The following is a 14,128-nucleotide window of genomic DNA, read 5'->3' on the forward strand; positions in this document are numbered from 1 at the left end:
TTTTGTCTGCCAGATACTACTGTCATAATTGCAGGGCTCAATGCCTTTTTTACCTTTCCTGGTCTCTATGTACAAATTCTTAAGGGTGGACTTTTTACGTGCATTTCTGTGGTAAAAAGCCCCCTGTCCCAGGTCAGGGCTCCGGCATCCTCTCTGCCAGCAGATTTATCTGCTCCAAATGGGATCAGACATCTGCTGTTCTTTCCTTTCGAAAAGCTACACAACCAGCAGTCTTAAAACACAGGTTTTCTCTGTTTACCAATAGAAAAGAGCTACTGGGAAAAAAAGACTTGCAAACATGCAGCTCTTAACGCCAGCAGATTTATCTGCTCCAAATGGGATCAGACATCTGCTGTTCTTTCCTTTCGAAAAGCTACACAACCAGCAGTCTTAAAACACAGGTTTTCTCTGTTTACCAATAGAAAAGAGCTACTGGGAAAAAAAGACTTGCAAACATGCAGCTCTTAACACGCTCATCTATGATGCCCATAGTCTCCCCCTTCTGCTGGTGGCCCAGGCAGAGCTCCTGTACCCTAGCAGGTTCCTGTCTCTTCCCCAAACTCCTGCTGCCTTTCTCTTCAGGAGTCGCTTTAAATTCTCCAAGCAGGCTTTTCTTTTTCTGTGGCCTCAGACTTTTTCCTATATGCTGAAAACTCAGGTTTTTAGAACAACTGGAAGAGAGGTGGAACCATCAAACTATTAAGAACGACATTCTGGCACTGTCCCCTAAGATCTCTGAAGTTTTTACTGGAAGGTGTCTATGTTGAATAACATTTTTCCTATCTTGTTTTCCAGACAGCTCCCTGCTGAGTTACCAGTATTCGTTTATTCAAAGTCATGCCATAAGCATTAAAATCTTCAGGCCAAAGGACAGTGTCATTTTATATTTTGTATTTTTAAATTTTAAAAATAGAAATTATTGTATAATCCGTAAGTACAGGTTGAAATACCAAGCAATTTCACCTCTGTCACGCTTATGCTAAGGACCCTGTCAAAATCTCTGTCTTCCACGATCAGACTACGTTAAATAAGCACAAGAGAAGAGCAACTGTGTCCAAAGACAAGTCTTCCTAGCCACGGATCCTGTCTGCAGCAGTGGCCAGTACCAGGTACCTCAGGAAGAGACTAAGACTACGTAGGCAAATATGCTCATTTCTTGGGGAGCTTCTCGGGTTATGCTCCTCCACATTTTGCGTCTCAGGGTCTTGCGGTTGTAGTTTTGTTACAAAAAATCTGCTGCCACATTTGCCTTCACAAGTTCTGGAACAATTGTGAGGGGACCTAGATGTATTCACATTGTCAAGGCCAAAGTATATTGCTGGAAACAGTGTCCCAAGGTGACAAGATTTGAATCATGTATAGGTGTAATTCCTGATGCTCAAGGGTGGCCCAGACTTAAGGGAGATTTCTTGCAGAGTTTTACAGCTTCAGATCCTATGGCTGAAATACACAGCTTTGCAGTCTCTCTCCTGCAATCCGTCCCTGGTTATTCACTCCTCCTTTCCACCGCCCTTGTGCCTGCACCAATGTCCATGCATCTGTGCAATGATCTGGTTCAGGAATAAATGTGGGTAGATCCAAGTCTTTTTTGGGCCAGACTAGCGGTAATCCAGATAGCCAGTTCGCCGCCAGCTGCAACAGGAGTTGTGCTGACATGGTGAAAGGGATGTGCAGATGCAGGAGCAAGCTGCTGAAGGCACGGGGAGGACAGGTTTGCTTATGTTCAGCAGCAGCAATGACATAATTGTAGCTTCAAGCAAAGGCCAGGTTACCCTAGGTATTAAGGAACATGGGCCTTGGAAGTGTTTGCTTTTCAAAGCCTGGGGATTCTTCATCCTCATCAGAAATTTGGTAGGGGGAAGGAATGAAGTGTAACAGAGCAGGGCTTGCAACTTTCTGAGACACTAAAAGAGGGAAGGAGGAACTTTCATTCTTTGATCTCATTAATAGAGTCACCGTTATCTTAGGAAATGCTTCGACCAGCCCTAAAAGCTTTGAAACTGTGATTGAGAGTCCTTTTTGATTTAGAGTGAAGATACAAAGTCCTCTACGAAGAAAAGTGCATAGTAGTATTGTGATCCTTTTTCCTTTTTTGCTTTTTTCTTTTTTTTTCCAATGTAAAATGTACTTAATGAATATCATGGGGGTCCTTAAGCAGCACAGGACAGAACATGTGCAATGCTATTTAAAAGGTATTTTTTAAGCTGGAGGATCTCTTTTAATTGCAACAATATCTTTGGAAAGAGACTTTATACTTTTTCACAAAGAGAAAACAGAGACGGAACTTACCTCAGGGCATGGAATCAGGGTTTTATTTCTTCTGTGATAGTGAGGGATAGTTTATTACAGTGGCATAAGACCACAGTCTCTTGAGACACTGGGTAATTCATGAGCATACTGGTATTTGAAAATATAAAGTTGTCAGCTGCTCTGCAAAAGCTTTTGGCATCCTCTGAGAGCAGGACTGGAACCAGTTGGTGCGTCACCATTGGAGGAAAGCTATGGGGACAGAAAAAACTTGCTTAAGTTCACTCTCCTTTTCTGGAGACATAAATATCCTTGAGGACTGATTGCAGAACAATGTGAAACATGTTGGGGTGAAGCTGAACCTGGAGAATGAAAGCTAACAGGATGCAGATGGTGCGAAAATCAAGTCTGACAGAATAATGATCTGTGTGTCTGATGAAAAATGAGCAAGTGGAACATCAGTCAATCTACAGAATTGTCTTGTCAACAGATCTGGCTCTGCTGAGGCTTTTTTTTTTAAGGGTGTTGTGCAGTCTGAGCAGCAGGAGAGAGTTACCTGCCATTTCTAGACACTTTAAACCCAAACCAAATGGAAATTAGAACAAAGATCTAAATCCCATAGATTTGTCCCTAACCACAGAATTGTCTGCACTCCCTCTTCTGTAAAACAGTGGAGACCAAAAGTGAGTGGGAAGACTGGAGTTTGGATTATTGTCCTGAAAATTGTACTTTGAAACCCCTTTAGGCAGTCTCTACTTCTTGCAAAAACACTGTCATAACTTCTCTTGTTGCCACCAGCCTGGTTCATCCTTCTTCCAGAAGCAGCTGAAGTCAGTGTAAGAGAAGATGAATGCGTTTCATGATCTGCATTTAGATAACATCACCACGAGCAGACTGGTCTTGTAACAAACTGAAGGGGGGGGATCTGTGGAAAGTATCATGGGCATAGTATGTAGTCAGGAGCACGTTGGTAGGGGATATAGGTGGGAGATAGTCATAGAATGGTTTGGGTTGGAAGGGACCTCTAAAGGTCATCTAGTCCAATCCCCCCTGCCGTGGGCAGGGACATCTTCAACTCAGTCTGGTTGCTCAGAGCCCCATCCAACCTGACCTTGAAAGTTTCCAGGGATGGAGCATCTACCATCTCTCTGGGCAACCTGTGACAGTGTTTCACCACCCTCAGTGTAAAAAATTTCTTCCTTATATCTAGTTCTAGTTATGGGGCCAGGAATTATGGAATGAGGAGGAGAAGACCATGGCTAGAGTAGGTGAGAAGGAAGCAATTAGCACAGAGGGAGCCCAGGGCTGCTGAGAACGGCTCAGCCTGTCTGGAAACCTCTGCTGAGAGGTGGCAGAGTGGTTCAAGGGTTCCCACTGCTCCCTCTGTGCTCACCCCACTTTTTCCAGGCAAGTCATTTCAGCATGCTGTACCCCCATCCTTGTCCCTTCTCTGTTCCCCCTTCAGTTAAGTGGTTCTCAAAATGAGGAGAGGAGCACAGATTGGTTCCTGGGTGTACTGAGAGAAGAGCTGGTGTATCAGCCATGATCTGAGGTACTGTGAAGACTGGGGGAATAGGATGGACACTACTGGGGCTGTGAGGCTGTACCAGGGTTATTAAATAGGGGTGGGAGTGAAAAAGGACCTAGACCCTTTTCTCATTAGAAAAACAGTCAGTGCTCCTCCTTCCATATCTCCAGTCTTCTCCATCTCTTTCTTACTTTTCCTCAGCCAAATGTACGTGCAATGGCTCTAACACTCGAGAGAAACTTCCATGGGCATGAGGTAAAATCTCAGGCCCACTGAAGTGAACAGCAAAGTCTGACATTATGAAGGTCAAGCTTTCCCCTGCTGTCAGAGGTGATTTACATTTAGGTCTGTTGAAATCCCCTGATTTACCAGGAGAAGCTCAAAGGAAGAGGTGGAGTTGGCCAAAAGAAAGAGGTTGACCTGGTGAAGGAAATTCAAGAGGATGTGTTTGCATTTAATCTGGCATAAATCTATGCTGCTGCCCCAAGGAACAACCCCACCTTAAACAAAAAATGCCAAAGACAGGGAGGAGAGAGGAGAATTATTTAGAATAATGAATACCAGGATGTAAATTGGAGGGGAAATAACACCAGCTATTGTGGAAACCTTGGACAGCAATATCTATTGGGCTGTGGGACAGCCTCCCATGGACTATGCATCGTGACTTGGGGACATTTTTTATGAGGAGCAATCCTCTTTTTTAACTGTTTAGTTTATGGAATATTTATATTAATAAATGATACATTTTTATGACATAATTTATATTGACCTTTATATGGTACTGCAAAGGTAACTGAGAGATGCTCTCTCATGTTGCTGTATAACGGCTGTGTCAGAGCTAGCAAGCTAGCACCCTTACCCTCTTATTAGAGGGTAATAACCTGTTATTACAGGGCATCCATTTCTGAAAGAGAAGAGAAATCAATAGGCAGCATAAAGAGCTGTTTTGCATTTGCCAAAGACTTCCCCAACAGGTCTGCACAGAGTGAGGGCTTCTGTGCTTTGATACTGTAATTCTTACCTTCCTTGGGTTTTCCTGTGTTTGTTTCGGTTTTTTTTCTGGAGAACTCTGTGTGCAGATACACTGACCGTTCATTTTGACAAGGCAAGCCACACACATGTTCGTACATGATTGTGGAAGACCTGCTGTAAAAGCTGCTGATATTTTCAGTGTTTGCTGCAATTTATGGCAAAAGTCAAAAATGTTTATTAGGTGGATTCACTAAGACAGAATATGCCAAGTTAGATTTAATTTATCTGAAAGCTGATTGCTCTGGTACTGTCAAAATAATATTTCTTTTCTTTGTCAAGCTTTGTCCTAATTCTGTGTTCATTCTTGGGGCTCCCTGCAGTGCACTTTAAAAGTGAAGGTGTGGGTCTTGGAAGAATTTGCACAGCTCAGGAAGGAAATATAATCAGGGTAGGACTTAATTTAACTTCCCGGGGATTTTTCATCCCACCTTAACCTCTGTACTATCAAGTAAAACAGAATACATTACGTGCTTAGCAGTGAAAACAGATAAGAGCTCCTTGATCAACATCACTGAGCAACAGCACTGATTGCCCATCTCAACACGTTTCTCTTCACAACCTTGTAATCTTCCAATTACTGAGATACTGCCAGCATCCAACACGTAGGCAGGTTTAGGCCTAAGCCTTCAAAAAGGCAGAGAAAAATCAAGAGCTGAGTCAGATTTTCCTACACTTAAAGTTGTTTTTGAATGGAGGGCTTCAAGCCCCTTGAACGCGATGAGCTTAAATGCAGCAAAGGATACTGAATTAGGGAAATGCCCACACTTGCTGGTTGGTGGGATCCCTGACTGGTGGGATCTTACGTCTCACCTCAAAGCCTGGTCTTTACCCATGTGCATCTGTAGATTTACGCATGGGTGGCAGAGTAGTTATGAACAGTCTGTTTTCTCCCTCTCCCTCCTGCACATCAGCAAGGAGGGAGCTCTGGGTGCTGAGGGTAAGCAAGAGTCAGATCCCATGCTGCAGACCTGCTTGGCTCTTACCCAGGTCTTGGCTCCAGGGGCTCAATCCTTATGTGGATCATCTCTGAGCTCTTCTTAACCACCACTGTTGAAACACCACTACTGAAAAGGACACCAGAAAAAAATTGTTTCCGAAGTTTTGAAATACAGACAGGATTTAACCACTGAATTATGCTATGACATGACAATTCTCTGGTTAAACCCTTCTGTCCTGAGAACCCAGCAGGGACAAGCGGCACACAACAGGCCAAAAGCAATATGAGTCTGTTGGCCTCCCTTAATGCTTCACTATGGATAGCAGTGATTCACTGGGGACCTGATGCTAACCCTCTGCATTTTCACATTGCTGCATAATGACCAATATCAGTAGTTGCTGTGCTGGTCTTTGTTGATTGACCCTCCCTGGGAAGGAAGAGACAGCTATTTATTCTTTAGGCTGTTTCCTGACTAGCAGAACCAATGAATCCAGAATTCCTCCTGATGTCTGTCCACTGTCCCCTAACACATCCCCTTTGCAAGACATTCTGTTCCCTTCCACATCCCTTTCATCCCTTCTCCATATCCACCATAGCCACCCACACCAGCTTGTGCTTCTCCCCTTCCCTCACCTCTTCTTTAGGGAGCAGCAGGCACAGCTTTGGGTGCTCTGCTTGCTGTCCCCTCTGGTTTCCTACCTGTGCGTTTTTGATCCTGCCCCATAACCATTCCCTTTTTTCATTTGGTTTCCTCTACAGTCAGCTTTTTCCTCCTTTTCTCTTCCTTCTGCTTAGTCCTGCAGCCCAGGAAAGCTCTGAGGCTTTGCTAGGGCTGGGCTAGTGAGGGCTCAGTAGGAACTAGGTGTGAAGCAGCACATGTTGTGTCTACCTGCAAGCTATCTTTTTCGCCAACTGTCAGAATAATTGTCAGAGGAAGGTCTATGTTCCCCTCCCCAGAGTGGTGGGGACATCAACCCCATTATCATTTCCCTTTATCTCAACAGTGATTTCCATAAAAGGGTGTAGGAACAAACATCTTTGAGACCTTTGCCCTTCTGATAAATTTTCTTGAAATGAACTAGCAGGTAAGAGAGGACACAGAGTGATTGTATAAGCTCCCTTTTCCTGGAAAAAAAACCTGCTAAAAATAGTGCTGAGTGTTAATAACTTGGCAGACTTAGAGATGGATCTGAAAGCTTTGCTTTGGGCTCTGATCTGGACCTTCCTGCTGTGGCAGGATTTGGACTATGCCAAACAACTGGGAGGGCTGCAGCTTCCACTGAAGCCTGTGTGCGTTGCTGTCCGCATTTAGGAGCAATCACTTGTATGTGCTCATTGAATTCTCTCTGTTCCTGATCTTTGGCAGTTTCCTACAGCTTAGCTGCTTGCCATCCCTTAGGATGATGGAGATTTCCCTGTGTGGGTTTGGGGGGTTGGTGTGGATAGTGAATCTTTCATTGCTGTACCTTGGAGCCTGCATCTTCTGGCTCCCACACCGAACTTTGGTTTTCCTGCCCAAAATATATGATGACAATTTTAAGGACATTTATAATATTAATGTAATCATTCACCTTGCAGATTATTTGTAATTAAATCTCTTAAGTTATAGGATATTGCCTTATAAATCTCTGTATAGATTTCATTAGTAGTTGATTGTGCTTGGTTTCTATTATTTTTTCATCAGTACCTCAGGGTACTGTGCAGCATCCTACAATTTACGAAGAAAATTATCTAAAACAACAAAAAGTTCTTGGCTTTTATTATAACAAATCTGCAAAAATAGCTGATGAATCACCACAGAGATTTTGTCCAATTTGATGATTAATTGTACTGTATTTAGACAAATCAGTGCATGCTAGCACATACTTTCTCTCCAAAGCCTGCAGCCCACAGGCATTTATAATCTCAAGCTCCCTGAAAGAGCCAAGCGATTTCAAAGTTTATTTTGTTATTCTGAAGCCTCTTATCCTGTTCTGGCAGAGACCTGAACCAAAAAAATCAACAATAGGGGCGCAGCTGGTGGAAATGTCTCTAGAGGCTCATATTGCTCAACCTGTCAATTTTGTATGAGGCTTGAAAGTGTAAATAAATAAAACCAAATGTAGGGCTTTACTGTAACCACGTTTTACTGCATCTCTAGCAGAGACTGGCCTTTAATCCAGAGCGGGTCCTCCAGCCTGTTCTTTGGGCACAGCAGTGACAGTTTTCTGTGGTTAGCATGCAACAAAAGCCAAGGCCATCAGCTGATCCCTCCCTTGTGTGTGTCCCCTTTGCAGCCTTGGACAGACAAAATACCTACTGGTCCATCTGAGCTTGGGGCATAATTCAACCAAACTCCAAAGAGCACAGAGCGGCGTGCAGCAGCAGTCAGCATCCTTCCACAGTGACAAGCCAACTTCTCTTTTTCTTTCCTGAGTGTGAAGATAATTTTTCCAGGTGAACCTCAATGTTACTCTGATACAGTCTTGCTCAAAGCTTTCCAAGAGCATCATGCCTTTATGTAAGGCTATGGCTGTGATCACTGCAGAAGGTCACCTTGTGCCGTGCCTGGCAGAGCCCTTTCCTGTGCAACCTCGTATCTCAGTGTAGGTTTCTGACCGCTGTCTCACAACTTTTCATCACTGTTCAATGCCAGCCTCGTGCAGGCTTGGATGTTGGCAAAGATCTGACTCATCTATTTTGTTCGTTAATTTTTTAAGCAATGGCTTCCCATGGACTTCCTACCCGTTCTGAGGGAAGTCCACGCCCTACTAAGTCAAAACACCCAATGACTTTTATGGGGGCAGGATTTTATCACCTTCAGGTTGTGAGTGGAGATGCTTAACCTTTGTCCTGAGCATTTTTGTTCTGAGAATGAGCCTTTCCTATCCAGATGAAAACATTGACTCATGATGCCTGCCATCATCTGTTCTGCTCTTCTGTGGCTTTTGACCAGGATGGTGAAGTCGGTTGATACAATTGCTGACTGTTATTCATATATGATAAGTGTAAAGAGGCCATTAATTGTATAGATGTAAACAGTCAACTGAAGTTCGTAGCAGTGCTACCCAAAACCACAGCGCAGGACAAGACTGCAAGAGGAGCACAGCACTGGCCAAAGAGGTTTTACATGGAACCTGATAAAGCAAAGGCATTGATTGCATTGGATTTCTGCTTGATTGCATGTCAGAGGCAGTAGTAGGCTAGAAAAGTGGGGCGAGACAACACCGGGAATGTTGCAAACACAGCCACAGAAGCATTGGCAATTGCCAAGGAAAAGCTATTAGGGAAAGGGAGGGAGACTTTTGGGTAGAAGGGAGGTGAGGAGACATTTGGAGCTGTGAGGAAAGGAGTTGCGTAATCTTTTTCACTCCCCCGTGAGTTTCAGGAAATGAAGCTTTGCACATTCTCTGTAAATAAACAACAGTGATTTAGAGATAGCACTCCTGGCTCCATCGTACACCATTTCTTCTAAGGGGAAATAGCTCACAAGGCCGCATTGCTAACCACGAAGATCAGAAATGGGAACACTACTTTGCCTTTTTGAAGAAGTAACCACTCATTGAATGAAAGCATTAAAGAATATTTTGGTTTCCTAATACCTGAGACATGTTAAAACTTGTTCCTTCCCAAATGTCTAAAAGAAATGAATGCTATGCTAAAAAGCCATCACCAGTGTCTGGCATTGCTTCCTCTGGGCATCAAATGTGTCCTGTCTCCCTTGTCCCTAAACTCTTTCTAAAATGAGCCTTGCAGTTCTGGGATTGTCTTCATTGTGGGTCTTTCAAAATGCCATCAGGATGGCCAAGATCTAACCAGTACTGAGCACCACAGCAGAATCCTTCCCATGGCTCACATGGTAAGCTGTGTAGCTTTATAATTCCTGAAGCACTTCCATGAACTCAGCCAGAACAAAATCGGAAAGGAAAAGAAAATGTCCCTGGCTTAGGGATGAGAAAAGGTCTTGTGTGGTGTAGGTGAACATATCCAACCCCTTTGACAGATTCTACAATGGTCATCTGCGGGTCTGCTGGATCCTGCATTCCAGTTCAGGCAGCTTGACTTGACTTGCTGAAGTCCAGATAGAAATACTGTGTCAGTGACAAGTTAAGAAGTTGTAATACTCCTCGAAGTTTCCTGGAACCTTGCAGACATGCTCAGCAGCACAATAAAATCTAGTCTGACTTCCACCTTAACTAAAGGCAGCTGTAGTGAAACCTGTGATGTTAATGGACTGAATAGGAGGCTGGAGCTCTGAAACCCTAATGAATGCAGGTTGGAGCACTCCCCGCTCTGAATTACCCCCACAAAGGTAACAGCTCTCTGAAGGTTACTGTTTAGCCAGAAATAGTGATACAGCGTATACATTCTGGCTTGACATTGCTGGGGCAGTTAATTTTTACTAAGCTCTATTTCTTGTATTTTTACCCCCATGCATGTGTGTTTGGCTTCCAGCTAACTGTGTGTATAGCTTCTTCTCTGTGGGGGATAAAGATCTGGTCTGGTAAACCAGGATGTGTGTTTACCCCACACAGTGCCCATGTTACGTGACTTGATCAAAATGACTAATTTTTTTAGCGTTTTATTTTAATCAAATCATTTTATTAAGTCCCAAGGGGGATTAGAGAAGAACTGCCTCATTGTCTTTTTGTTTCTCTGAAGCAATTTATCAAATGTAATCCCAAGAGAGATGGAGAAGGCATGATGATAAAGGCAGCATCTGTTGCATTCCCTCTTCAGAATGCTTAGGCTGCATCTTTTCCTCAGAAAAATCAAGTTAATTGGTTTTCTTGCCGCTTGGATGTTTCTTATTTACTACTGGTCCACATAGGCCAGCCTGTCATTCTCAGTATTCAGAGCTCTACCTTGCTGTCCTCAAAGGCACAAATAAGCTTTTGCTCCTGTTACCTCTCCTATAAGCTGTGTACCCTTGAGAGAAACCTGGCTGCTGCTCTTCCCTGTTCAGTCATCAGCCAACCTTTTCCTGAGTTCAGTTTGTGGAGCTTGCCTGTTCCTTCTGCCTGCCTTGCAGAAGGGATTTTAGGAAAGATTAACCCTCTGCCAATTTTGGGCATCTTATTTTAACAAGTTGGCCAGCTCATCTCTGTGGGTAACTGTTGTCATCGGGGGGGAAAGCACGACTCTCCTGGGGACCACACAAAATGAGGACTTACCTGTGACCCCTGAATCTAAAGTCTGATGTCTGTTTCCCTTTGCATCTTCTTAAAAACACAGTGAATTCGCTGAACTGCCTGTCAGAGTTGATTGTTTCATACCTGGCCTACAAAGGGTCTTCGAGCTCACCACTGCCAGGATCCCCTTCTGAATGCCTGAACACCTGATGGAGTCCACAGTTCATGGACCAAGTTCAGGAGTGTGCTCCAGCTGGGTGCCTAAAGGCATTGGAAACTTTTGTGTTTTATTGAAACTGGGCCCTTGGCTCTCGGATTCAGCGTTAGGGAAATATGAGGCTTGCTTAGATAATGTGCCCACTTCCCGATGTGGTTGTGTCAGTGAGAGAGGTCACTTTCCCCAGGTGGATTGCCATTTCTGCTCCTGAAGGTTTCCCTTCCAAAGCTGGTAGTGCCTTTAGTGTGTTAATTCTTAGTCTAAATTAAACCATCTGATTTTGCCTGGAGTAAAGTAAGGAGCAATTTTTCACCTGAATTGCTCCATGCATGTGACAGCGGAGATAAGCAACTAGGACTAGGGATCTGGTCAATGGCATAGCCTGAAGGGAGAATGAATGTGTGTTGTAGCCATTTTGTTTTCAGAAGAGGATCCACAGAAGTCAGCATACTCGATGGGAGGGCCTGCTTAACATCAAATAAATATAATATTATGGAAGGGAACACAAATTCTGAGAGGGGTGCCTCTCCGTGCTTGGCTCTCAGTCACCGACCTGGCTATCTAAGCCAAGCCAGTCCTTCCTCAGGCAAAACATGCCGTGGTGATAGCTGTGAGAGCCCTTCTCCCAAGTAACATAGTGAGGGCAGTCACCAGATTTTGGAAGACCCAGGCTGAACTCTCTCTACTGCCAGATCCGGAGCAGAAATTGGAAACCAGCCCACTGCCCTCCTGAGACAACGGTCGGAGTCAGGAGCTCTTCAGAAGCAGTGGGTATCTGCCCTCTCCACTTTGTATGAAACAACTGGAAATTCATCAAGCCGCAGGGCCAGCCATGGGTAGACAGTTGGGTTTCAGCTTCTCCTGTGAGCACTGGATGTCTTTCAAAGGTTAAATAGCTGGTGTACTCCCTTCAGCACTGAAGAGATGTGAATGTATGAGACACGCAGCTAGACACTTAAGCAATAGGTGTCTTTATTATGCATGGAAAATGTTACGTTAAAACAATAGCATTCTTTTTAAAAGCATGTCATAACTTGAAGTATCTGCAATGATGTTACTAATTTGTGCTTTTAATTCCTGGTTAATAACTATTTTCTAAATGTAGATGGCAGCAGTACAGTACCCCATTTTTATGAAGATTAACATCTGTGAATACTGCCTTTGAGATAGGCCATGTGTATGTGATTAGTTTGTTGGTTACTGGGCACAGTTTTAAAGAAGTATGGTGAATAAATGAACCATTACTTTCCTTTTTTTTTTTTGCATTTCTGATCTTTCTGTGTGATTGCGATTTGATCAGTGTTGAAGTCAGCACTTTTATTTTTCTTCTTTTCAAAGTAAAGGGCTTTTTCATTAGGATTCCCACAGTTAACTGTGGGAAGATATCTGTCCCCCTAGAAGAGTCTCGTGAGAGAAGTCCTTGCTGTAGAGAGTAGCCCAATTATGTTTGATTATTCGTCACTCATATGGACTTACAATGGAAGTTGTTTTCAGCCTGCTCTAAAAATGAGACTTTTTCTAGCTAATATTTCACATTAGAACCCCAAACAGTGAGCTGATCTGAACTTACTGGGGCTGAGCAATAGTAGAGAGATGTAAGCAGCAAACATGCATTTCTCCATTGTTCCGGATGATACTAATCACCAGTACAACTCCTGCTTTTGTGAGAAGGTAACAAGGCAAAGAAAATGGGTGTCTCCACCTGCCAAGAAGAATCATGGGGTTAGAGCCCTTGATTTGTGCTGATTAGAGAGCACTGTGAGCAACATAAGCAATTTCCCCTGAGACAGATATCGAGGAGGTTGTTTCTTTAGGGTTAGTGCTAAAAGGAGCTTCAAAAAATCCCAATATATCTGAGCAGAGGTCAGTCAATGGGAATAATAACCGTCCTGGGTATTGGAAGAATCCCTGCTAAGGATACTATTTTTGGTAATAACAGCAAAGAGGAGAAAAATAAGCCACAGGTCTAAAACATGTTTCAATAATGCTGTCTTCCAGTTCCTAATTTTATTAAAAAGAAGGCATTTTCATTTAAACCTTGAAGACCTTTGTGTTGAGAAGTGATTAGCCTTAGTACAATCAGGTATGCTATTGTCAGTGCAAATACTTCATACTGAGGTTTCATCCAAACATTTAATTTTCTGTTTAACTTCCATAATTTTTCGTGTTTTTCATTTGGTGAATGCAAGTGTCAAAAACTAGGGTCAGATATTCAGGGGAAAAATCGGTGTTGCAAGGGCAGGTTTGGCTTGGTCAAAGCAAATGCCGTGGCAAATACTGATCTAATCACATCCAGTTGGAGCTCTGTTGACTAGAGAGGGGACCTGAAATGTCTAGCTCTGCAATAGCCATCCACATCATTGACATTGGTAGCTGGGTGAGAAGGATCATGCTTTCACTGTTTGAACTGCCAGCAATAAGCTCCCTGGGAAAGAATGTGTAACAACGTTTAAGGTAAAACCATCAGCCTCCCCTGCATTTATCAGAATTATTTTAACTAGAAAGCTCTTCTGCACTAGAGCAGAGTTTGCTCCCCGGAGCAAAGATGTTTCACAAGGGTGAAATGTGCAACACCAGTGGCTGCTGACTGAAGTTGCCATTAAAGATCTTGAGCCTTGGGGTTTTGAAATGAGAACTAAACTTGTTGTTAGCAGTCCCTTGAAGTCTCATTTCCGTGGCAATGAATAGCCTGGCTTTGTGCTCAGTAGTTCATTTCCCTTCATTTTCAAGTTTCACCTGTTTTATTTTATCTTGAAGTTATTAATTTTATGACAAGGCTTCTTTTTCTTCATTTTTTTTTCTATTCTTAGGGGGTTGTTTATCACCATCCATGACAAAGGCCATATTGCAACAATGCTGAACTCTTGGCCTGAAGAAAATATTAAGGTATGTGGCATGTCATCTGTGGACTGGGAAATTACAGGGAGTTGGGTGGAAAATGAGATATTAAATGGAACTGCATGGCGTTATTTACAGAATTGTCTATTTAAAAGGACAAGCTAAGAAATATTCCCTTCCTCAGAGAGTGTCCAGTCTAGTGGTTGGAATTCAGAGAC

At 43.3% G+C, this 14,128-nt stretch overlaps 1 protein-coding gene across 5 annotated transcripts in view; it reads left to right on the forward strand.

The window, feature by feature from the left end:
- Positions 1-14,128, forward strand: part of ME3 (malic enzyme 3, NADP(+)-dependent, mitochondrial) — a 69,400-nt gene that overhangs the window by 13,679 nt on the left and 41,593 nt on the right. For all 5 annotated transcript variants that reach the window (XM_009323451.1, XM_009323450.1, XM_009323447.1 and 2 more), the window contains exon 4: positions 13,883-13,958. In XM_009323451.1, the coding sequence (XP_009321726.1) occupies positions 13,883-13,958 (76 nt within the window). The remainder of the gene's footprint in view (positions 1-13,882; positions 13,959-14,128) is intronic.

Source organism: Pygoscelis adeliae, unplaced genomic scaffold (genome assembly GCF_000699105.1).
Source record: "Pygoscelis adeliae isolate BGI_AS28 unplaced genomic scaffold, ASM69910v1 Scaffold84, whole genome shotgun sequence".
Taxonomy (NCBI): Eukaryota; Metazoa; Chordata; class Aves; order Sphenisciformes; family Spheniscidae; genus Pygoscelis; species Pygoscelis adeliae.